This window comes from Anomaloglossus baeobatrachus, chromosome 1, assembly GCF_048569485.1.
Source record: "Anomaloglossus baeobatrachus isolate aAnoBae1 chromosome 1, aAnoBae1.hap1, whole genome shotgun sequence".
Classification (NCBI taxonomy): Eukaryota; Metazoa; Chordata; class Amphibia; order Anura; family Aromobatidae; genus Anomaloglossus; species Anomaloglossus baeobatrachus.
The window spans coordinates 129,219,609-129,245,423 of NC_134353.1; the positions used below are offsets into that span (position 1 = coordinate 129,219,609).

At 49.7% G+C, this 25,815-nt stretch overlaps 1 protein-coding gene across 4 annotated transcripts in view; it reads left to right on the forward strand.

Moving 5' to 3' along the window:
• Window positions 1-25,815, forward strand: part of FIP1L1 (factor interacting with PAPOLA and CPSF1) — a 165,248-nt gene that overhangs the window by 60,152 nt on the left and 79,281 nt on the right. For 3 of the 4 annotated variants that reach the window (XM_075347041.1, XM_075347042.1, XM_075347043.1), the window contains exon 11: window positions 13,473-13,520. The exons of the other annotated variant lie outside the window; for it this stretch is intronic. In XM_075347041.1, the coding sequence (XP_075203156.1) occupies window positions 13,473-13,520 (48 nt within the window). The remainder of the gene's footprint in view (window positions 1-13,472; window positions 13,521-25,815) is intronic. 4 annotated transcript variants of the gene reach the window in all.

Below are 25,815 nucleotides of genomic sequence, written 5' to 3' on the forward strand. Positions count from 1 at the left end.
CTCACTGTGGGTCAACCGTGGACACTCCCAGACCGACCAGACTTGCTGCCCCAAGGGCCATATTTCCTTCTGAATTCTGCAGCTCTAAACCTGACTGTGTGGCCATTGAGTCCTGGCTCCTAGCGTCATCAGGGATATCTCCAGATGTCATTGCCACCATGAGACAGGCCAGGAAACCAACGTCCGCCAAGATCTATCACAGGACTTGGAGGATCTTCTTATCCTGGTGCTCTGATCAGGGTTTTACTCCCTGGCCGTTTGCCTTGCCCACTTTTCTTTCTTTCCTTCAATCCGGAATGGACAAGGGCTTGTCTCTCGGCTCTCTCAAGGGACAAGTATCGGCGCTTTCCGGTCCCACCTTACAAGCGTCCGTTAACACCCTCGCATCTTAACAGCGTGCTGACGACTCTTCAGAAGCCACTTTTCGAGCCGATGCGGGATCTCTCTATCTCGCCTTTCGCAAAGGGTGGCCTTCCTAGTGGCAGTCACATCACTCAGAAGAGTGTCTCAGCTAGCAGCGCTGTCATGCAAAGCCCCCTTCCTGGTGTTTTCACCAGGATAGGGTGGTTCTACGTCCGGTCCGGACTTTCTCCCTAAGGTATCCCCGTTTCATCTCAATCAGGATATCGTCTCCCCCTCTTTGGGTCCGCATCCTGTTCACCAATGTGAAAAGGATTTGCATTTATTAGATCTGGTGAGAGCACTCCGGCTCTACATTTCTCGCACAGCGCCCCTGCGCCGGTCTGATGCGCTCTTGTCCTTATCGCGGGCCAGAGTAAGGGATTTCAGGTTTTCAAGTCAACCTTGGCTCGGTGGATCAAGGAACCGATTCTTGAAGCCTACCGTTCTTTTAGGCTTCCGATTCCTGCAGGGCTGAAGGCCCATTCTACCAGAGCCGTCGGTGTCCTGGGCATTGCGACACCAGGCTACGGCTCGGCAGGTGTGTCAGGCGGCTACCTGGTCGAGTCTGCACACTTTCACGAAACACTATCAGATGCATGCCGATGTTTCGGCAGACGCCAGCCTAGGTAGGCGACTCCTTCAGGCGGCAGTTGCCCACCTGTAAGAGGAGGCCGTTTTTCGGCTCTTTTTATCGAGGTATTCTTTTACCCACCCAGGGATTGCTTTTGGACATCCCAATTGTCTGGGTCTCCCAATGGAGCGACAAAGAAGAAGGGAATTTTGTTTACTTACCGTAAATTCCTTTTCTTCTAGCTCCTATTGGGAGACCCAGCACCCGCCCCTATTCCCTTCGGGCTGTTGTTCTTTTGTGTACACATGTTGTTCATGTTGAATTGTTCTTTGGTTCTTGGTTTCAGTTCTCCGAACATCCTTCGGATTGAATTTACCTTAGACCAATTTATAAGTTTCCTCCTTCCTGCTTTGGCACCAAAACTGATGAGCCCGCGATGCACGGAGGGTGTATAGCAGAGGGGAGGGGTTACACTTTTTAAAGTGTAATACTTTGTGTGGCCTCCGGAGGCAGAAGCTATACACCCAATTGTCTGGGTCTCCCAATAGGAGCTAGAAGAAAAGGAATTTACGGTAAGTAAACAAAATTCCCTTCTTTCCATATATCGCTGTATTCGTAGCACTGAAAAAGTGCTTGTGTACACCGATTAGGAAGCCCTGACAGCCCTGCCTCCGGACACAGTGGTCATGGGCTCGCTGGATGTAATGATAGAGCAGGAGCTGCTCGGACACCCCGTCAGCTCTGCTATTAAAGGGAACCGGTCACGTCCTATATGCGTTCTGACCTAGAAGCAGGGTGATGTGTGGCCTAATAACCCCTTCCTACCCATCCCTGTGTTGTAGTAATGTGTAATATGAATGTAAAGAAAACCTTTTATTACTTACATGTTCCCTATGTACAGTCATGGCCAAAAGTTTTGAGAATGCTACAAATATATTTAATTTTTACAAAGTCTACAGCTTCAGTTTTTCTAATGGCAATTTGCATATACTCCAGAATGTCATAAAGAGTGATCAGCTTAACAGCAATTACTTGCAAAGTCAATATTGGCTAAGAAAATGAACTTTAACCCCCAAAACACATTTCAACAACATTGCATTCCTGCCTTAAAAGGAGCAGTTAACATTGTTTAAGTGATTGTTCCATTAACACAGGTGTGGGTGTTGATGAGGACAGGGCTGGCGATCAATCAGTCATGATTAAGTTAGAATGACACCACTGGACACTTTAAAAGGAGGCTGGTGCTTGGTATCATTGTTTCTCTTCAGTTAACCATGGTTATCTCTAAAGAAACACGTGCAGTCATCATTGCGCTGCACAAAAATGGCCTAACAGGGAAGAGTATCGTAGCTACAAAGATTGCACCTCAGTCAACAATCTATCGCATCATCAAGAACTTCAAGGAGAGAGCTTCCATTGTTGCCAAAAAGGCTCCAGGGCGCCCAAGAAGGACCAGCAAACGCCAGGACCGTATCTTAAAACTGTTTCAGCTGCGGGATCGGACTACCAGCAGTGCCGAGCTAGCTCAGCAATGGCAGCAGGCTGGTGTGAGTGCTTCTGCACGCACTGTGAGGCGGAGACTCTTTGAGCAAGGCCTGGTTTCAAGGAGGGCAGCAAAGAAGCCACTTCTCTCCAGAAAAAACATCAGGGACCGATTGATACTCTGCAAAAGGTACAGGGAGTGGACTGCTGAGGACTGGGGTAAAGTCATTTTCTCAGATGAATCCCCTTTTCAATTGTTTGGGACATCTGGGAAACAGCTTATTAGGAGAAGACGAGGTGAGCGCTAGCACCAGTCTTGTCTCATGCCAACTGTTAAGCATCCTGAAACGATTCATGTGTGGGGTTGCTTCTCAGCCAAGGGAATCGCACCACTCACAGTCTTGCCTAAAAACACAGCCATGAATAAAGAATGGTACCAGAATGTCCTCCAAGAGCAACTTCTCCCAACTGTCCAAGAGCAGTTTGGCGCCCAACAATGCCTTTTCCAGCATGATGGAGCACCTTGCCATAAAGCAAAGGTGATCACTAAATGGCTCATGGAACAAAACATAGAGATTTTGGGTCCATGGCCTGGAAACTCCCCAGATCTTAATCCCATTGAGAACTTGTGGGCAATCATCAAGAGACGGGTGGACAAACAAAAACCAACAAATTCTGGCAAAATGCAAGCATTGCTTATGCAGAAATGGACAGCTATCAGTCAGGATTTGGTCCAGAAGTTGATTGAGAGCATGCCAGGGAGAATTGCAGAGGTCCTGAAGAAGAAGGGTCAACACTGCAAATATTGACTTGCTGCATTAACTCATTCTAACTGTCAATATAACCTTTTGGTACTCATAATATGATTGCAATTATATTTCTGTATGTGATGTAAACATCAGACAAATACAATTAAAAACCAGATGGCAACAGATCATGTGAAAATATAATTTCTTTGTCGCTCCATTGGGAGACCCAGACAATTGGGTGTATAGCTTCTGCCTCCGGAGGCCACACAAAGTATTACACTTTAAAAAGTGTAACCCCTCCCCTCTGCCTATACACCCTCCCGTGGATCACGGGCTCCTCAGTTTTATGCTTTGTGTGGAAGGAGGCACACATCCACTCATGCATTCTCATACTTAGTTATGTCGGTTGGAAGAAAAGAGGGCCCCCACGGGGCCCCCGGCATGTTCCCTTCTCACCCCACTACGTCGGCGGTGTTGTTAAGGTTGAGGTACCCATTGCGGGTACAGAGGCTGGAGCCACATGCCGTCTCCTTCACCATCCCTTATGCGGCTCTGGGAGAAGTGGGATCCTAAGCGGTCATCCATTTGCTGGGACCGTGCTCCATCCGCAGCCCCTGTGGGAACCTGCCGGACCGGAGCCTCTTCAACCTCAGGGACCGGGCCCTGCAACTCAAAGGTACTCTGTGTCCCCATAGGGGACTGTGCAGGGAGCGCACCTTCTTCCCGGAAGCCGCGGCAGCTGCTGAATTGAGGAGGCCGGTGGACTTCCGCGCCGACCGTGCCTGCTTGTCGGGCGCGGTCTCAAATTTAGTCCCCGGCTTCATCGCGGCCTAGTCGCAAAAATCCCGCCCCCGGGCCTGCCTGTCAGGGGTAAGGGCGGGATTACCGACATGACGTCGGATGTGAGGGCTGGAGCATCCTGCATGTCTTCCTCCCCCCTCACTGATCACTGTGGGGACCCCAGATTCCCGCACTTTGCTGGCGCCGCCCACGGCTCCACTCCTCCCCTGAGAGCTCCGGCATCCATTTTCTGGCATTCTGCCGGTGGAGGCTTCTCAGTGAACAGCTCTGCAGCTCCGGGGGATCCAAGTTAGGGAATCCGGAGGACACACTCCGCTCGTTAGCGGTCGGTAAGACACACCGGTCACCCGGTGCTGGTCCACCTAGGGTGCCGGAATAGATATAGAGATATATATATATATCTCTATATCTGTTCGGTCGGGCTGTATACCCATTTCCCATATACACTCAGTGGTCACTCTCCTAGGAGACAACAGCATGTCGTCCACAAGGAGCAAAGCTGCTAAGGCACAGGTTTTTTTCGCGGCCTGTACCTCTTGTGGGGCTATGTTACTCGCGGGTTCCACCTACCCTCACTGAGCAATGCTCGACTCCTGCCTCGCTTGCTCAGCCGGAGCCTCGGACACTGGTGGGCCCCTCGGCTCATGTAGACCCCCCTGCTCCCCCTGACCAGGCTGCAGGGACAGAGTTTGCCTCTTTTGCTGAGAAACTCTCTGTCTCTTTCTCAATCCATTGCACTGTCTATGGACAAATGGTCTTCTAAGCTGCTTGAGGCTTTGCAGTCCAGACCGGACCTTTCACAGGCCCCGGCCCCTGTTAGCTCGTCACCTCCAGGCCCCTCTCGGTCCGCGCCGCAGCGCGCTCCCAGGTTGGCCCCTCGGTCTCAGGCGGAGGACTCCTGCCCGGACCGCAGTCCTAGACCGGCTAAGCGGGCTCGCTGGGACTCTTCCCCGACTTCCTCTCGCTGCTCGGGATCCCAGCTTGAGGACTCTCTGGAGGACGAGGCGGACGTCGCAGCTCAGGGCTCTGACCCTGACGTCGCCCTTAACCTTGATACACCTGAGGGGGACGCCTTAGTAAATGATCTTATCTCGTCCATCAACCAGGTGTTGGATCTCTCTCCCCCGCCTCCGCCTGTAGAGGAGTCGGCGTCTCAGCAGGAGAAACACCAGTTTCGGTTCCCCAAACGTACGCGCAATACGTTTTTTGATCACTCTAACTTCAGGGATGCTGTCCAGAAGCCCAGAGCGGTCCCGGACAAGCGCTTTGCTAAACGCCTCACTGACACGCGTTACCCCTTCCCATCTGAAGTCGTTAAGGGTTGGGCTCACTGTCCCAAGGTGGATCCTCCAGTCTCCAGATTGGCGGCTAGGTCCGTGGTGTCTGTTGCAGATGGCTCATCCCTGAAGGATGCCACTGACAGACAGATTGAGCTCCTGGTGAAGTCCATCTATGAGGCGCGTCTTTTGCCCCGGCCTTTGCAGCCGTGTGGGCACTCCAAGCAATCTCGGCTTGTCTGACTGAGATTAATGCTGTCACACGTAATTCTGCTCCGCAAGTTGCGTCTTTGACCTCTCAGGCGTCAGCCTTTTCGTCCTACGCCATGAACGCCGTCCTGGACTCAGCTAGCCGTACGGCGGTAGCATCTGCTAACTCCGTGGCAGTCCGCAGGGCCATGTGGCTGCGCGAATGGAAGGCAGACTCGGCTTCCAAGAAGTTCTTAACCGGTTTGCCGTTTTCTGGCGACCGTTTGTTTGGCGAACGATTGGATGAGATTATTAAGGAATCCAAAGGAAAGGATTCCTCCTTACCCCAGGCCAAACCTAAGAGACCTCAACAGAGAAAGATCCAATCGAGATTTCGGTCCTTTCGTCCCTCCGCCAAGTCCCAATCCTCTTCGTCCAACAGGCCGGAGAAAGGCCAGAGGAACTCCTATGCGTGGCGATCCAAGTCACGCCCGCAAAAGGCCGCAGGAGGCACTGCCTCCAAGACGGCTTCCTCATGACTCTCGGCCTCCCCTGGCCGCATACTCGGTCGGTGGCAGGCTCTCCCGCTTTGGCGATGCCTGGTGGCCACATGTTCAAGACCGATGGGTGAGAGACATTCTGTCTCATGGTTACAGGATAGAGTTCAGCTCTCGTCCTGCGGCTCGTTTCTTCAGAACCTCTCCGCCCCCCACTCAGGCCGACGCACTTTTTCAGGCAGTGGCCGCTCTAAAGATGGAAGGAGTTGTGATCCCCGTTCCCCTTCAGGAACGTGGTCGCGGATTTTACTCCAACTTGTTCGTGGTGCCAAAAAAAGGACGGGTCATTCCGTCCCTTTCTGGACCTCAAGTTACTCAACAGACATGTGAGAACCAGACGGTTTCGGATGGAATCTCTCCGCTCGGTCATCGCCTCGATGTCACAAGGAGACTTCCTAGCATCGATCGACATCAAGGATGCTTATCTCCATGTACCGATCGCACCCGGACATCGTTTCCTGCGTTTCGCCATCGGGGACGAACACCTTCAGTTCGTGGCATTGCCTTTCGGCTTGGCAACAGCCCCACGGGTTTTCACCAAAGTCATGGCATCCGTTGTGGCGGTCCTGCATTCTCAGGGCCACTCGGTGATTCCCTACTTGGACGATCTCCTAGTCAGGGCCCCGTCTCGGGTGGCGTGTCAACAAAGTCTATCCGTCGCTCTGGCGACTCTCCAGCGGTTCGGGTGGATCATCAACTTCCCGAAATCCAAGTTGACACCGACCCAATCACTGACGTACCTTGGGATGGAGTTTCATACCCAGCAAGCGTTAGTCAAGCTTCCGAGCGACAAACAGCTTTCTCTGCAGGCAGGGGTGCAATCCCTTCTTCAGAGTCAGTCACACCCCTTAAGGCGCCTCATGCACTTCCTGGGGAAGATGGTGGCAGCTATAGAGGCAGTCCCGTTCGCGCAATTCCATCTTCGGCCACTCCAATGGGACATTCTCCGCAAATGGGACAAGAGTGCGGCTTCCCTCGACAGGAACGTCTCTCTTTCACTTGCAACCAAGACGTCGCTTCAGTGGTGGCTCCTTCCCAATTCTCTGTCGCAGGGAAAATCCTTCCTACCCCCAACGTGGGCTGTGGTCACCACGGACGCGAGCCTGTCAGGTTGGGGAGCGGTTTTTCTCCACCACAGGTCTCAGGTAACCTGGACTCCGATAGTCATCCCTTCAGATCAATATACTGGAGATAAGGGCAGTGTATCTAGCCCTATTGGCTTTTCATCGGTGGCTGGAGGGCAGGCAGATCCGGATCCAGTCGGACAATGCCACTGCCGTCGCCTACATCAACCACCAAGGCGGCACTCGCAGTCTAGCCTTCCAGGAAGTCCGACGGATTCTGCAGTGGGTGGAAGCCACAGCCTCCACCATCTCCGCAGTTCACATCCCGGGCGTAGAAAACTGGGAAGCAGATTTTCTCAGTAGTCAGGGCATGGACGCGGGGGAATGGTCTCTGCACCCAGACGTGTTTCGAGAGATCTGTCGCCGCTGGGGAATGCCGGACGTCGATCTCATGGCGTCACGGCACAACAACAAGGTCCCGGCATTCATGGCACGGTCTCAGGATCACAGAGCTCTGGCGGCGGACGCGTTAGTCCAGGATTGGTCGCAGTTTCGACTGCCTTACGTGTTTCCTCCTCTGGCGATGCTGCCCAGAGTGCTACGCAAGATCAGGTCTGACTGCCGTCGCGCCATTCTCGTCGTTCCAGACTGGCCGAGGCGGTTGTGGTATCCGGATCTGTGGCATCTCACGGTGGGTCAACCGTGGGCGCTTCCAGACCGCCCAGACTTGCTGTCACAAGGCCCGTTTTTCCATCTGAATTCTGTGGCCCTCAACCTGACTGTGTGGCCATTGAGTCCTGGCTCCTAGCGTCTTCAGGGTTATCTCAGGATGTCATTGCCACCATGAGACAGGCCAGGAAGCCTACGTCCGCCAAGATCTATTACAGGTCTTGGCAAATCTTGCTATCCTGGTGCGCTAATAACGGTTTTCCTCCATGGCCGTTTGCCTTACCCACTTTTCTTTCATTCCTTCAATCTGGAATGGACAAGGGTTTGTCACTCGGCTCTCTCAAGGGCCAAGTATCGGCGCTCTCTGTGTTTTTTCAAAAGCGTCTAGCCAGGCTTCCGCAGGTCCGCACGTTCCTGCAGGGAGTTTGCCACATAGTCCCACCTTACAAGCGTCCGTTGGAACCCTGGGATCTTAACAGGGTTCTAACGGCTCTTCAGAAACCACCTTTCGAGCCGCTGCGGGATGTCTCTCTATCACGTCTTTCGCAGAAGGTGGCCTTCCTAGTGGCAGTCACATCACTTCGGAGAGTGTCTGAGCTCGCAGCGCTGTCATGCAAAGCCCCCTTCCTGGTGTTTCACCAGGATAAGGTGGTTCTGCGTCCGGTCCCGGAATTTCTCCCTAAGGTGGTATCCCCGTTTCATCTCAATCAGGATATCTCCTTGCCTTCATTTTGCCCTAATCCAATTCACCAGTGTGAAAAGGATTTGCACTCTTTGGATCTTGTGAGAGCACTCCGGCTCTACGTGTCTCGCACGGCGCCCCTGCGTCGTTCAGATGCGCTCTTTGTCCTTGTCGCTAGCCAGCGTAAGGGCTCGCAGGCTTCCAAGTCAACCTTGGCTCGGTGGATCAAGGAACTGATTCTCGAAGCCTACCGTTCTTCTGGGCTTCCGCTTCCTTCAGGGCTGAAAGCCCATTCTACCAGAGCCGTGGGTGCGTCTTGGGCATTGCAGCACCGGGCTACGGCTCAGCAGGTGTGTCAGGCAGCTACGTGGTCTAGTCTGCACACTTTCACGAAACACTATCAAGTGCATACCTATGCATCGGCAGACGCCAGTCTAGGTAGGCGAGTCCTTCAGGCGGCGGTTGCCCACCTGTAAGAGGGGGCCGTTTTTCGGCTCTTTTTATTGAGGTATTCTTTTACCCACCCAGGGACTGCTCTTGGACGTCCCAATTGTCTGGGTCTCCCAATGGAGCGACAAAGAAGAAGGGAATTTTGTTTACTTACCGTAAATTCCTTTTCTTCTAGCTCCTATTGGGAGACCCAGCACCCGCCCCTGTACCCTTCGGGCTGGTTGTTCTTTTGTGTACACATGTTGTTCATGTTGAATTGTTCTTTTGGTTCATGGTCTTCAGTTCTCCGAACATCCTTCGGATTGAATTTACCTTAGACCAATTTATAAGTTTTCTCCTTCCTGCTTTTGCACCAAAACTGAGGAGCCCGTGATCCACGGGAGGGTGTATAGGCAGAGGGGAGGGGTTACACTTTTTAAAGTGTAATACTTTGTGTGGCCTCCGGAGGCAGAAGCTATACACCCAATTGTCTGGGTCTCCCAATAGGAGCTAGAAGAAAAGGAATTTACGGTAAGTAAACAAAATTCCCTTCTTTAGTGTCATTTTCAAAACTTTTCACCATGACTGTAAATACAATAGGCTCTAGTCCCCTGAGCGTCGCATCGTCCTGTGGGCATTTGTATACTTTCCTTGGTATCACGGGTATTTGTGGGCGTGATACCATGGATTTACATGAGCGACGTCAGTCAGCTCCTTCAGATCCCACGCGTGCGCACTTACCATTCGCGCAGCCTTCTTACCCGGCTGTTTACTTGCCGGCTTTAGACCCGCTCTGCGCATGGTCAGAGTCTTCAGAGCATGCATAGTGCACATGAGAAGCAAACATCCAGGATAACAAGGCTGCAGGAATGGTAAGCGTGCACGCTCGGCATCTGAAGGAGCTGACGGTGACGTCGCTCAAGTAAATCCATGATATCACGCCCACAGACGTGTGATATCACGCCCACAGACGCGTGATACCACGAAAAGTATGCAAACATCCACGGGGCAATGCGACGCTCAGGGGATTAGAGCCTATTGTATTTACATAGGGAACATGCAATCAACAAAAGGGTTTTTTTTTACATTCATATTACACCCTGGGATGGGTAGGAAGGGGTTACTAGGCCACACATCACCCTGCTTGTAGGTGAGAATGCATATGGGATGTGATATTTTAATATCTGAATAAAAAACATTTTTAGAGTTTTACAAAGACGATAAAACCTGAAAATGTGCCTGGTCAGGAACAGAGGAAAATTACTCAGTGCTGAACTAGTTAGTGGAGCTTTCCCCTAAAGTCAAGCCATATATTTAAAGGGAACCTGTCAGGGGCATTATGCACCCAGAATCATGAGCAGTTCTGGGTGCATATTACGAATTCCTGCCTAACCGTCCCTGTATCTAGTAGCATAGATAAAGAGATCTTTAAAAAAAAAAAAAGTATTTCTAAAGATCCTTTGATATGCTAATGAGCTCAGGGAGTAGTCGCAAGGGTGTTACTTCCCCTTACTAGTACGCCCTCTTAGCATGTTAGCACCAGGACTTTTGATCATGCGCGCTGACCCTACAGCCGACGTCTGAAGCAGTGACAACGGATACAGGTATGTGCGTCACCGCAGATGACGCCTGGCTAAATAAAAAGTCAGCACGCCCCTGAGGTTGTGATAACATGCTAAGAGGGTGGGAACTAATGCCCTTGCGACTTGTCCCTGCGCTCATTAGCATATCATAAAGGATATTTAGAAATACTTTTTATAAAGATCTCTTTATGCTGTGGCAGTTAGGCAGGGATTAGTAATATGCTCGTGGTTCTGAGTGCATATTGGGCCTGACAGGTTCACTTTAATTTATTTCCAGCAGTTCTGTAAGAACGGACTAGAGAAGCTGGGCCTGTAGTTGGTGTGATTGTATTGGTTGCACCTGATCCAACAGCCAGTTCGATTTTTCTGTGATGTCAGACAAGAGCCGCGAGAAACACTTCCTACCTTCCGGCATCCGCAGCTCTAGTTTTGATTAGCCTGCCTGGCGCCACGTCCCACCGCATCGATGACTGCGTGTTAGGCAGGATAATAACAGCCGTGGAGGCCGAAGGTGGTTCTGAGGATTCTGTCCTACAGCCACTGGCTACTGAATTAGCTGCTGGACCATGTCTTATGAATCTGTTCACACCAATCATTATCTAGCCACTTTCTATACAGGAGTCTATAGCCAGAGGTGAATGGGTGTCCATGTAATTCATGGATGGGCCAGAGGTGCCACATAGGATCTGTTCCTACAGAGCAGCTGGCCACTGTGACTGATGAAGGGATTGTGCGGGAAAAAAAACAACTAATTGCACCGTCAGCCAATCTTTGTGTACACCTTTCTGTGCTTTCTATTTTCCTATTCTATATACAGTGTGTCCACCCATATCCTGTCCACCACCATTAACTTGAGAACGGCGGCAGCTATAGGCATAGAAGTGGTGTCTAGGTATAGTAAAGTATCCATGCACTACGCAATGAAACCACCTATAGCGCCACCTGGTGGAAAAGAACGGCGTTAGCATTTTTATCTCGAAAACAGAACAAGATAGAGAAAAAAAGTGAATTACAAAGTTGTAGGGCATCATCAATTCAATACGAATCGACACCTTGCATACAGAAATGCTATGATTAGAACGTGTAAAATTCACAAGGCTGCGGACATGAAGCGATACCTCATGGAGACCTTCCTACAAGTCATTGGGTATGGTGGCTGCGTGGAGTGGCCTCCACACTCACCTGACCTGACCCCATTGGACTTTTGTGAGGTCACATCAAACAGCAGGTGTATGCGACCCCTCCACTAACATTGCAGGATCTACGACGACGTATCACAGATGCTTGTGCAAACGTGTCACCTACCATATTGCACAACGTGCAGCAAGATACAGTATGCTGTCCAGAATCCATATGTGCATTGCAGCTGACTGTGGCCACTTTGAGCATCAAAATTAAATGAGCGCCATATGCGTGACCAGCATTCAATGTTTTGGAGGGAGGTCATGGGTTTAATATCATAGCATTTCTGTATGCAAGGTGTTGATTCGTATTGAATTGATGACGCCGTACAATTTTTTTTTTTTTTTAATTCAATTTTTTTTCTCTATCTCGTTCCGTTTTCGTGATAAAAATGCCAACTCCGTTGTTTTCCACCAGGTGGCGATGTAGGTGGTTTCATTGTGTAGCGCATGGCTACTTTCCTATACCTAGACACCACTTCTATGCCTATAGCTGCCACCATTCTCAAGTTAATGGCGGTGGACACACTGTATAACCCCAGTCTGCTTCTGCTGTCCTTCTGTTTTTCGTCTGTCCCCTAGTTCTTGCTGAGTGGGTGTTAGTAGGGGCATGTTGGTGCGCCGCATGTTTGTTGCAGAAATCGCCAACTAAAACGAAGTGAATGGATTTCGGAAACTTCATTGAGATAAATGAGTCCTACATTTCTGCAAAAAATCTGCTTAATTTGATCATGTACCAAAACCTGTAGACTTAGGCTTTAGTTTGTCTGTTAGTATGGTGCGGCCTAGGACCCGTAGACACAACTGATGGGTGTTTTTGGACACAAACGGGTGCAGTGTTCTGATTTTAGAGGTATTGGAGCAAGAAATCTAAAATAGTTTGTGAAGGCAGACAAGGTGTTCAGGCCGCGTTCACACACAGATTCTGATGCTGGTTGAAGGCCACTTTCTCTACTTCCGTTTAGACAAAAGCCTCTTCTGGCTCCACCAAAACCTGTGTGTGATCCCAGGGCTGGTAGTGAGGCTCTCCAGTGATCGGTAAAGCTTGTGCTCCTATACTGTCTGCCCCATAAGCAGGTCTCTGCTATTTTTTTTCCCTAACCATGTAAATCAATACTTGCTGTGCATCTGCAGCAATCCGTGCAGGCCTGTGGCTTTGGCTCCCAATAGGCCCCTCTGTTTTTTGTGCTGTATCCAGCGCTTTATCTTCAAAGCTGTTACAAAAATAGCATTTTGCCATACCTCCCTGGCTCAGATGGGGAGGGGGGAGAAGGCCCAGTTACCTCACATTCACTAGGAGAGTGGGCCAAAATATTAAGAATTGCAAATCTGAAACATCCTGTGGAAGTTCTTCGGAGAGCGGGAGCCACTTTGAAGTGGTCTTCGTAGACTGTGTTCCTTTATTATGAGCTCCGTAGAATAGCGCAGCGCACTATACTCAGAGCAGGTGACCTTCTTTAACGCCTTCACTGCCATATACAGGGGTGAATGTCTGGTCAGGGCAGATGTCAGATCCCGGTATTACCAGCGTACAATCCCTAGTCTTAGTAATGTATGGATGTGTGCAGCACTGATGGAGGTTCCCAGGCTGCATTGTCTTCTCTAATTGTGCTAAAATGGTTCCAGATGGGGCATCTGTTCAAGAACATAATGGCATCTTAGTAACCTGGTCATCATTGTCTTCTCCTCAAATCATGTCCCGTGTGTGGCAGGATGCCATTTCCGCACGGACACATCTAGTATGCCTCCATATCATCCTATACTCATAGCTCTGTTATCTTGCCGACAATTAATGCAAATCTGTATAAACCATACCATTATTTCCCCTTCTTCTAGGATCTGGATTGCAGTTATCTTTCTCCATGCAAAAACCATCTAGATATGGTATAGTGGCTTTCCTACTACTCATGATTTCTAGATAGTTTTGCTTTCGGGCAGGCACATCTATGAATGGTGTGTGTGTGTGTGTGTGTGTGTGCGCGCATGCGCAGTCTGGTGTTTGTGCTGTTTTGTGTGTGTGGTGGATATTTCTGCCAATTAAGATTCCAAGTATCATTAGTTTACCTAAGCCTGAGTTTACTTTCACAATATAAAAATATATATGGTATATAGGATATACAGTATATATGGAAGGCCTGTATACTTGTGTGTTTTGGTTTTTGGGCCCTGCCAAACCTGTCCATTGTTTTCACTAAGTGATTAGTGATAGCAAGACCTGCCGATCATAAACCATGTAGTGGGGTCTCCGCATTTTGCCGACTGCGTCCTAAGGTGTCCTATAGTGTTTTATCCTTATGCAGGCAGGATTGCAGTTTGCCCACATTATCGTCACCCACAAAACCAGCAATGTAGAATGGAACTCACACATTTCAAGATGACTTTAAGGCCGGGGCCACACGGGGATTACTGCGATACTCGCATCACGCTCTGCTCGCGCTGGCAGCACAGCAGGAGCCGAGTGTCATGCTAGTATCTCTGCGTCTGAGGTCCGACCGTGCGAGCCAGCGCTGAGGGAGGGGCAGGCCGGCACGGTGGAGGTGAGGGAGGGATTTATCTTCCTCTCTCCTCCGTAGCCGGCTATTGCCATTTTCGCACTGCACTCACGGTACACACGGTGTACCACGACTGCAGTGCGATTTTTCTCTTGCCCCATACACTTGAATGGGTGCGAGAGAAAAGAGTCTCGCATTAGAGTTGCAGCATGCTGTGATTATTTTCTCAGTCCGATTAGGGCTGAGAAAATAATCGCTCATGTGCGCTGACACATAAGCTACTATTGGTCCGAGTGGAATGTGATGTTTTATCGCACTCCACTCGCACAGATTTTCTTGCCGTGTGGCTTAGGCCTTAGGCTGTGTGCCCACGACCAGGGCTCACAGCGTTTTAGATGTAGCATGTTTTCACTGCTTCCAAAACGCTGCATTATACAGTACAAGCACAGGGTAATAACAAAATTCTCAAACAATGAGCCATAAATATAGACACGGGGTCAGCCTAGGTATGGTTGAGCCAGTGTCTGCACTACTCAAAAACAAGAGGAAACATGAGTATTGGTGCAAAAAAATATACAAATTTTTATTAGAATTCACAGTGATTTAAAATCAAAAATACTTTAAAAACAACTACAAGTTTCTCGAGGGTATTATTACTTTTTCAAGGAGGGAAGATGTTCCCTCCTTAAAGAAGCAATAATACCCTAGCGAAACGCGCGTTGATTTTCTAGATCCGTCCTTGGTGGCTTTGTGATGCTGTGAGAATAGGCTTTTACTTTGGTTCCTTAGCACTTTAGGTAATCATGGCCCCTCTCGGCACTAACATGCTATATAATTCTACCTACAGTCTTTAACTTATGATGTCTTGCTTGGGAATTGTATTTTGACTTTATACCTAATATTTGGCGCTTGTTTGGGGCTGTGGGGGCTGGATACGTGTTTTGCATTCTCTGTAAGGGACCCTGTCATTCTCTTTATTTATTTTGGCATCCCTCATGTCTCTTGTAGTTGTTAATGTATTTTTGATTTTAAATCCCTGTTTGTGAATTCTAATAAAAATGTGTATATTGTTTTGCACCAATACTCAGTTTCCTCTTGTTTTTGAAGTACAGTCACGGGGTTTGGGATTTCTAGAGATCTCCTTCCCACTGTTTGTTTTTCCCGCAGCAAAAACTGATCTGCGGAGCGGCTTCCTGAGCCTCAGCATGTCAGTTCTTTGCTGCGCAGACGCAAGTGTTCTCCATAGGGAGACCACAGCGAGAGACCGCAACTGCAGAGAAGACTCGCAGCCTCGCAGGTCAGGACCCGCCGCGTCCAGGACACAGTGGGTCCTGATCATGTGCACATACCCGAAGTATGTTATTCCATAAGTAATCCTGGACCCCAGTAATTAGTCCCCATGTGACCCCCTATACACAGAGTAAAGGCAGCCATATCTGTTGATCTCATCAATGGGGTCATCTGGCTCTTCCCTCCTACAGCTGATTTCAGGAGATGGCGAGAAGCATCGGCCTGTTGGGTTTCTGGCAGCCGATCTTTTTGTTATCGGGAGATAGGCCGCTTACCGGTGTCTGGCAGCGACTCTCATAGAGAACACAGGGACGCTCTTAGAAGCTTTTGTATGGGAAAGTTGGGGGAGGAGATGTCTGTCTGTCGAACCATCATTCAACTGACCGCTATCTGATCTGTATGGGGACCTGTAGCCTGCATTGTGTACATCCCATAAACATAGGGCAGTCTGAAATTACCTAATATGACATAAATGATGCAATTACTGTTTCTCAGTTGGAAATTAAGAAATGTTTCCGGCGTCCTCACTTTTTTTTTAATCAGCGCCACTCTGGTCCCATAGCGCCATTTTTTTACCCGTAGCTTCTGATTGGTTGGAAGTCAGAAGTTACTTCACAAGCTTTCAGTACAAGTTTATGAAACCCACAACGATGCTCTCATACACTTGAGTTATGACCTCTGGTGCTCTCCATGAAACACTGGAGCTGCCGGCAGGTCACAAATCACCACAGACCAAAGGGGACGACTGATAACAAATGAAGCCGCTGGAGGGTGACAATAAGCCTGGGGACTTAGGGGTACTTTGCACTCTGCGACATCGCTAGCGATCTCGTTAGCGATGTGAAATTCTAGATCGCAAGTGCGATCTTTCGAGATCAGACATGCGTAAAATGACCTATGTGCGATCTCGCACTTGCGATCTAGAATTTCACATGCTAATGAGATCGCTAGCGATGTCGCAGCGTGCAAAGTACCCCTTAGACTTAAAGCACCATTCCAGCAGTATAGTAAAAAGAAAAAAACACCGGTGTGGTGCTTTAACTAGAATATTTCCATCTTGGATATGTATGCATTATTTTTGTTTTTAGAAGTGTATGGAGAGACTTGTGTTTGTGCGCTGACCTCTCATTTTCTGGCAGCTTGAGATGAGTTCTTACTGTGAGATCTCGGGGTGGCACCGGTAAGGCTGCTTTCACACATCCGGCTTGAGCTCTGCGGCTCAATCCGGCTGTGCAAGCTATGCAACGGATGCGGTGAAAACACCGCATCCTTTGCATAAGTTTTTCCCATGCGGCCCGTCCGGTTTTTGCCGCTTGCGGCATGCTACTGAGCATGCGCAGTGGCAAAAACCGCATGCGGCGGCCGGATGCGGTTATTGCCGCATCCGGCCGCCATAGGCATGTATTGAAAAATACGCCGCATCGGCCGAATGCGGCGCAATGCGGGTTTTTTTGCCGCACGAAAAAACGTGCTAGGCAACGTTCCATCCGGCCGCCGCATCGGCTAAATCTGCCGCGTGCGGCAAAAACCGGATGGAACGCAAGGCCTTGCGGCACAATGCGGCACTAATTAAAGTCTATGCAGAAAAAACGCAACCGGCAGCAAAAAAAACCGGTTGCGATTTTCCTGCAAAGTGCCGGAGTGTGCCGCATTGCAAAAACCGGAGGTGTGAAAGTAGCCTAACCTTCAGACATTTATCCTGTGCATATACCATCAATGTCACAGATCAGTACCCATTTTTGTGTAGATGCTGTGGAATATAACTCCCAATCTCTGAGGACTGGTGAACTCCTTGCTAATAGATTGTGTTAGTTACTGTTTAAGGCTAAGTTCACACATCCTGTGTTTTGCATCAGTCACAATCCGTCGCCTTGGGGAATTACGGTAACCTGCAAAATATTTTGCAGGAATCCTGTATTTCCCCATAGACTTATATTAGCGACGGATTGCGACTGATGACCCTGCGTTGCATCCGCTGCATCGCGGTCCGTCGTTTTTGACTGACCGCCGAGCGGGTAGCAACGCAGAATGTAACGTTTTTCGGGCCGTTGAAAACAACGCACCGCGCAGGAATCCGTCGCGATCCGCCAAGCTTGTAATGCATGTCTATGGTGCAGGATTCCGTTGTAATCCGTCTTACAACGGAATCCTGCGCAGGATTCCGTCATGCTCTACTGAGCATGCCCAGCATGTTTGGCACGCCCACTGGGCTGTCCCAAACACAGACGGATCATGACTGATCCGTCAAAAAACGGACGCACAGCGGATGTAACGGACGCAACTGATCAGTTTTTTCACAGGATTCCTGTGAAAGGAATCCTGTGAAAAACACATCAGTTGCATCAGTTGACATCTTGAAAATGACTGATCCGTTGCTGACGGACCTGACGGATTGAAAACACAGGATGTGTGAACTTAGCCTAATGTGCTTTGGTAGATTTGTCCCTGAATTCTGAGTTTGTTTCGCACTGATCTGGAGAGGTGAAGACCCGGTCTCTTCAATGGTCACCACACAATACTTAATTTGAGTCCCAAAATGTACACTAGACCAGTAAATATAGTTCTTGTATTGATGTCTTGCTATGTGACACATTGTGTAGGCTTAAAGGGAACCTGTCATCAGAAATTTTGCTTTAAACCTAAATGTTTCCCCCTCTGCAGCTCCTGGGCTGCATTCTAGCAAGGTTCCTGTTGTTTTTTTGCTCCCTTTTAGACCAAATATAATACTTTATAAAGTTGTACCTTTTGGGATGCAAATTTTCTAAATCTTCCATGGGGGCGGGCTCTCTGGTGTCTGTTATGTCCCTCCTGCCGATTTACGCCGTCTCCCAACGCAGCATTTCATACTTCAGGACGCCGTCCAGTGAGCCCGTGGTCCGGCGCATGCGCAGTGCCACTGTAGCGGGACTGTTAACTGCGTGCACAGTGTGACCGCTGGTGACATTTGCGCAAGCACGAGATTATGGGCGGCGCTGTGTTGTCATCGCCAGTGCCCGCCCATAATCTAGTGCCCGCGCTTTCCCCTCTGCCTCCAGCGTTTTGCGCAAGCGCTGGCCAGATGACCGCACGTCCCCTCTTTCCCATCTTTCCCTGTAGCAGGAAATGGATGGGAGGAGCGGAGCAGGACACCACCGGTTGCGGCCAGCGCTTGCGCAGAACGCTGGAGGCAGAGGGGAAAGCGCGTGCACTAGATTATGGGCGGGCATTTGCGATGATAATCACAGCGCCGCCCATAATCTCGTTGGGGGACGGCGTAAATCGGCAGGATGGACATAACGGACACCAGAGAGCCCGCCCCCATGGACGATTTAGAAAATTTGCATCCCAAAAGGTACAACTTTATAAAATATTATATTTGGTCTAAAAGGGAGCAAAAAAACAACAGGAACCTTGCTAGAATGCAGCCCAGGAGCTGCAGAGGGGGAAACATGTAGGTTTAAAGCAAAATTTCTGATGACAGGTTCCCTTTAAAGGGTTTTCCCACTTAAAGGGAACCAATCACCAGGATTTTCGTATATAACCTAAAGCCAGTGCTATACTGACACGATCAGGCTGATTCTATACATACCTGTAGTGGTCAGCTCTATTGTTTAGCTTTTGAAATTCAAAAAAGTAAAGTTTATAAAATTAGCTGCTTGTTGAGTGACAGTTGCACAAGAGTAGATCATATATTCATAGTTATCCCCTCCCTCTGTTAGAATTAGCATATGTATTAAAGAAACTAGTCTCTTGCAGGACCTGTGTGAGGTCTTAGCCATGTGACCAGAAAGGGCGGGGCCTCAGCCACCAAAGCTGGATACCAGGTCACATGGGTATGACCTCACACAGGTCCTGCAACAAAGTGAATCGTTTGTATAATACTTATGCTACTTCTAACAGGGGGAGGGGATAACTATGAATATATGATGTGCTCCATTGCAGCTGCCATTCAAGAAGCTGACGATTTTTGTAAAACTTTACTTTTTTTGGATTTAAAAGCCTAAACATCCAAGCTGACCACTAATGGTATGTATAGAATCAGCCTGATAGTGCCAGTATAGCACTGGCTTTATCTTATATGCGAAAATCCTGGTGACAGGCTGCATTCCTAAAGGGAACCAGTCATAGAATGTTGTAACTATAAAAATAGTGGAGTATTCCTTGCCTCGCCAGCAGGGCTGTGGAGTCGGAGTCTGAGTCGTGGAGTCGGAGTCGGAGCTCATTTTGGTGGAGTCGGAGTCGGAGTCGGTATAAAATGCACCGACTCCGACTCCTAAAATATATAATAAATTGGGGACAGGAGTGCAATGCAGAATGTGCTGAATATTTTACTAAATAATAACATTTAGTATCATGCTTATATTTAAGTGAAAAATTTATTGTAGTACAATGTGAACATCAGACATTTAATTGTTTTTATGATACAATAATCAAGATATTTGGATAGAACATAAAATATTTATTGGAATACAACTTTAGAACACAAAAAACTAATAAATTGTAAATATGTAATATATATATATATATATACAGTGTATATACACACACAAGATATATATGTAATCTACTGTATATTACATAGTGTATTACATATTTACAATTTATTACAGTTTTTTGTGTTCTAAAGTTGTATTCCAATAAATATATTTTATGTTCTATCCAAATATCTTGATTATTGTATCATAAAAATTATTAAATGTCTGATGTTCACATACACATATTCATGTACTACAATAAATTTTTCACCTAACTATAAGCAATATATGTAGGAGCCGGAGCCGGAGCCGGAGTCTGAGTCGGTGCAAGAGAATTTGAGGAGTCGGAGTCGAAGGTTTGGCTTACCGACTCCACAGCCCTGCTCGCCAGCGCTAAGTCTCTGCAGTGCTGCAGTCAATCTGTGAGCTCCGTTGCTTTACCAATGTAGTAGAAAACATCATCTGCTCAGAGCTGCTGAGCTTACTGATTGGCTGCAGCGCCATCCATGTGACCTCAGCCCGGCAGATAAGCAGCATACATTAAGTGCTGGACATGGTTTGTGTTTTATAGTTGGTTGTTTTGTTTGTTTTTTCACTTACTATTTGATACTGCAGCCTATGACGGAAAGCCTTCTGAAAGGATTGAACAACCCTTTTTAAAGCATTATGCCAGTCCTCTAAAAGTGATGGGATATAATTATTAGAGATGGGCGAATAGTACCGTATATACTCGAGTATAAGCCGAGGCCCCTAATTTTACCATAAGACTGGGAAACCTTATTGACTCGAGTATAAGCCTAGGGTGGGAAATGCAGCAGCTTCTGGTAAAATTCAAAAATAAAAAGATACCAATAAAAGGTAATGTGCCCCATCCTTGTGCCCTGTACTACTATGCCCTTATTGTCCCTTGTAACAATGTGCCCTCTAATAATGTGCCCCATGCTTTAGTAATGTCCTCATTCCGGTTCCCTTCTTGTCCCCTATTATGCCGTTGTTCACATACACAAAAAGAAATAAATTATTATCACTTGTCCTCCATTCCTGTGGTGTCATGTTACCTGTTCTTATTGACCGCCGGCACACAGACCCCCTCCGTGATCGCTGCGGGTGCACGGAGCCGTCGCTCTACCGTCTGCTGTCATTGCTTTACTGCAGTTGAATGCTTTGCGGCCGCAATGCAGTTACGGTAACTGCTGTAAAGCGCAGATGACGAGGTAGATGCTAGAATATATGGGCTGCTTCCTGGTATGACGCAGCGATCACGGAGGGGGTCTGTGTGCCTGCGGTCAGGAAGAAGCAGGTAAGGGACACTGCAGGAACGGAGGACAGGTGAAAATTTTTATTTTTTTTTAACATCACTTGAGTATAAACCATGGGGTGCGTTTTCAGCATAAAAAAATGGGCTAAAAACTGCTTATACTTGAGTATATACGGTAATTATTCGTGTTCGGATGATGCTTACCGAAAACAGAGTACTATTTCGGTATTCGTCAGAACAAGAAAAATGCTCAAGTCCTCCGTTGATTTTCATTAGGTTCGTTATTCGTGATGAGTTCCGGGTTAGTACTTTGGGATTCGTTACACGAATAGTTACCATCCGCTCATCACTAATCATTATGCCTTCACTCTAGGATCAGTGGGGTCAAAATAGGCTGCTGATCTCCCAACTAATAAGCAAAATGCTCGATTGATGGGTGACCGTCTTTTTGGTTTTGTTTTTTGCTCCCCCTATTCAAAGAGCCCTAAGTTTTGGGTTTTTTGGTTTTTTTTTTTTTTGTTTTATTTTTTTCCCCGTCAATGTAGCAATGTCAGGGCTTGTTTCTTGCCGCATGAGTTGTACTTTTAAATGACTATACATCTATATATAGAAGAATACTCGCTAATCCCGCCCCCGTACATTACCATACGCGGCTCCACCACCTGTGCCCATTACCACACACGGCTAAGCCCCCCCCCACCCATTACCACACGTGGCTCCGCCCCTTTGCACATTTTCACAGGTGGCTCTGCCCATTACCACACATGGCTCCTCCCCCGCACATTACCACATGCGGCTTCGCCCCCCCACCCAGTACCACACGCGGCTCCACCCTCGCACATTACACACAGCTCTGCTACATCCACACTCAATCTTTCCTGACCCCACACATAAACTTCACCTCATCCAGCACCATGACAACCAGCACAGCAGAGTTCTGCATACACTGAGGAGCTGATCATGTGATCCCTGACTCCACCCCACCATGTGCAGTGTAGTGTCACGGTGATTAACCTGTCAGTGATTAACCCTTACACCGCCAGCCCTCCGGCAAAGCCGCCAATATTCAAGGCTGCAGTGGAGTGCCACAGTGATTATCCCTTACACCCCCAACCCCCCGGCAAACCCGCCAATATTCAACTTTGCAGTGTAGTGCCATGTTGATTAACCCTTACACCCTAGCTGTATACAGCTAGATTTATACAGATCAAGGGGCTGTATACTCTTGGACAGCTGTATACCCTTGGGGGGGGGAGCTGTATACCCTTGGGGGGGGGGAGCTGTATACCCTTGGGGGGGGGGAGCTGTATACCCTTGGGGGGGGGGAGGGGAGCTGTATACCCTTGGGGGGGAAGGGGAGCTGTATACCCTTGGGGGGGGAGGGGAGCTGTATACCCTTGGGGGGGAAGGGGAGCTGTATACCCTTGGGGGGGAAGGGGAGCTGTATACCCTTGGGGGGGAAGGGGAGCTGTATACCCTTGGGGGGGAGGGGAGCTGTATACCCTTGGGGGGGGAGGGGAGCTGTATACCCTTGGGGGGGAGGGGAGCTGTATACCCTTGGGGGGGAGGGGAGCTGTATACCCTTGGGGGGGAGGGGAGCTGTATACCCTTGGGGGGGGGAGCTGTATACACTTGGGGGGGGGGAGGGGAGCTGTATACCCTTGGGGGGGGGGAGCTGTATACCCTTGGGGGGGGAGGGGAGCTGTATACCCTTGGGGGGGAGGGGAGCTGTATACCCTTGGGGGGGAAGGGGAGCTGTATACCCTTGGGGGGGGGGAGGGGGAGCTGTATACCCTTGGGGGGGGAAGGGGAGCTGTATACCCTTGGGGGGGGGGGAAGGGGAGCTGTATACCCTTGGGGGGGGGGGAAGGGGAGCTGTATACCCTTGGGGGGGGAAGGGGAGCTGTATACCCTTGGGGGGGGAAGGGGAGCTGTATACCCTTGGGGGGGGAAGGGGAGCTGTATACCCTTGGGGGGGGGGGGGAAGGGGAGCTGTATACCCTTGGGGGGGGGGGGAAGGGGAGCTGTATACCCTTGGGGGGGGAAGCGGAGCTGTATACCCTTGGGGGGGGAGGGGAGCTGTATACCCTTGGGGGGGGAAGGGGAGCTGTATACCCTTGGGGGGGGGGGAGGGGAGCTGTGTACCCTTCGGGGCGGGGGGGAGGGGAGCTGTATACCCTTGGGGGGGAGCTGTATACCCTTGGGGGGGAGGGGGGGGAGCTGTATACCCTTGGGGGGGAGGGAAGCTTTATTCCTTTGAAGAATCTATATACCAGGGAGGGGAGCTGTATACCCTTGGAGGGGAGCTGTATACCCTTGGAGGGGAGGGAAGCTTTATTCCTTTGAAGAATCTATGTACCAGGGAGGGGAGCTGTATACCCATGGAGGGGGGAAGGGCGCTGTATACCCATGGAGGGGGGAAAGGGCGCTGTAGACCCATGGAGGGGGGAAAGGGCGCTGTAGACCCATGGAGGGGGGAAAGGGCGCTGTAGACCCATGGAGGGGGGAAAGGGCGCTGTAGACCCATGGAGGGGGGAAAGGGCGCTGTAGACCCATGGAGGGGGGAAAGGGCGCTGTAGACCCATGGAGGGGGGAAAGGGCGCTGTAGACCCATGGAGGGGGGAAAGGGCGCTGTAGACCCATGGAGGGGGGAAAGGGCGCTGTAGACCCATGGAGGGGGGAAAGGGCGCTGTAGACCCATGGAGGGGGGAAAGGGCGCTGTAGACCCATGGAGGGGGGAAAGGGCGCTGTAGACCCATGGAGGGGGGAAAGGGCGCTGTAGACCCATGGAGGGGGGAAAGGGCGCTGTAGACCCATGGAGGGGGGAAAGGGCGCTGTAGACCCATGGAGGGGGGAAAGGGCGCTGTAGACCCATGGAGGGGGGAAAGGGCGCTGTAGACCCATGGAGGGGGGAAAGGGCGCTGTAGACCCATGGAGGGGGGAAAGGGCGCTGTAGACCCATGGAGGGGGGAAAGGGCGCTGTAGACCCATGGAGGGGGGAAAGGGCGCTGTAGACCCATGGAGGGGGGAAAGGGCGCTGTAGACCCATGGAGGGGGGAAAGGGCGCTGTAGACCCATGGAGGGGGGAAAGGGCGCTGTAGACCCATGGAGGGGGGAAAGGGCGCTGTAGACCCATGGAGGGGGGAAAGGGCGCTGTAGACCCATGGAGGGGGGAAAGGGCGCTGTAGACCCATGGAGGGGGGAAAGGGCGCTGTAGACCCATGGAGGGGGGAAAGGGCGCTGTAGACCCATGGAGGGGGGAAAGGGCGCTGTAGACCCATGGAGGGGGGAAAGGGCGCTGTAGACCCATGGAGGGGGGAAAGGGCGCTGTAGACCCATGGAGGGGGGAAAGGGCGCTGTAGACCCATGGAGGGGGGAAAGGGCGCTGTAGACCCATGGAGGGGGGAAAGGGCGCTGTAGACCCATGGAGGGGGGAAAGGGCGCTGTAGACCCATGGAGGGGGGAAAGGGCGCTGTAGACCCATGGAGGGGGGAAAGGGCGCTGTAGACCCATGGAGGGGGGAAAGGGCGCTGTAGACCCATGGAGGGGGGAAAGGGCGCTGTAGACCCATGGAGGGGGGAAAGGGCGCTGTAGACCCATGGAGGGGGGAAAGGGCGCTGTAGACCCATGGAGGGGGGGAAGGGCGCTGTAGATCCATGGAGGGGGGGAAAGGGCGCTGTATACCCATGGGGGGAGAGAGAGCTGTATACCCTTCGGGGGAGCTAAAAAAAGCAATCCTGTTTTTTGTTTTTTTTTTCTTCCCTTCGTGTTCACCATTGACCTGTTATGTATGAGTCTCCAAGCAGTCCGATTACATATAAAACAAAAATTATACATATTTGGTATCTGAGTGATTTTCTTTTTTTTCCCAGAAAATTAGAAAAAAAAATCTTGCATCGGTCACAAATTTGAGAGCTGTAACGTTTTAATTTTTTTGTGCTATGGAGTTGTAGGAGGGCTTGTTTGTTTTTTTTTGGGGGGGGGAGGGGGGTGTGCACCCCGAACTGATGACTTTATTGATATTATTTTGGGGGTATATAAATGATTGCCTCTTATTACATCTTTTTCTGTTGTTGCTACAGACAACTGTAATTTTGTTGTCTATTTTTTCTTTTTTTTTCTTGTTACACGATTTACCAGTTAGATTAATTTTATAGTTTGATAGATTGGACTTTTACAAATGTAGGAATACCAAATATGTATAGATATTTTTTTTTTAATTTTTAATAAGGTAAAAAGTGGGGGTAATTTGAACTTCTTTTTTTTCTAGTGGAGCCTTGGTTAACAAGAACAATCCGTTCTGGGAGTGTGCTTGTTAACCAAGTTGCTCCTTCAGCAAAGCAAGATTTCCCATAGGAAATCATTGCAAAGCAGACAATTCGTTCCACAACTTGTTAAATGGCCCATCCTGGTCGCCTATTGTGCCATTCCACACACGCACAAACACACACATATTATGCTCACCTTACCTTCTGTTCCCTCGCCGGCTTCCTGGAACTTGCAGTTCTCCGGTACAGGATGTGTTATCGGGTAACCATCGTGATGAGGGAGGAACTTCTGCTGCCAGTGCACTGAAGTTAAAAGTAGGAACCGCTTGCCTCTGATTGGCCAGCTGTCTTTGAGTAGCGGCTGACAGCGGAAGTTTCTCCCTCGTCGCGATGGTTGCCGATACACATCCTGTACCG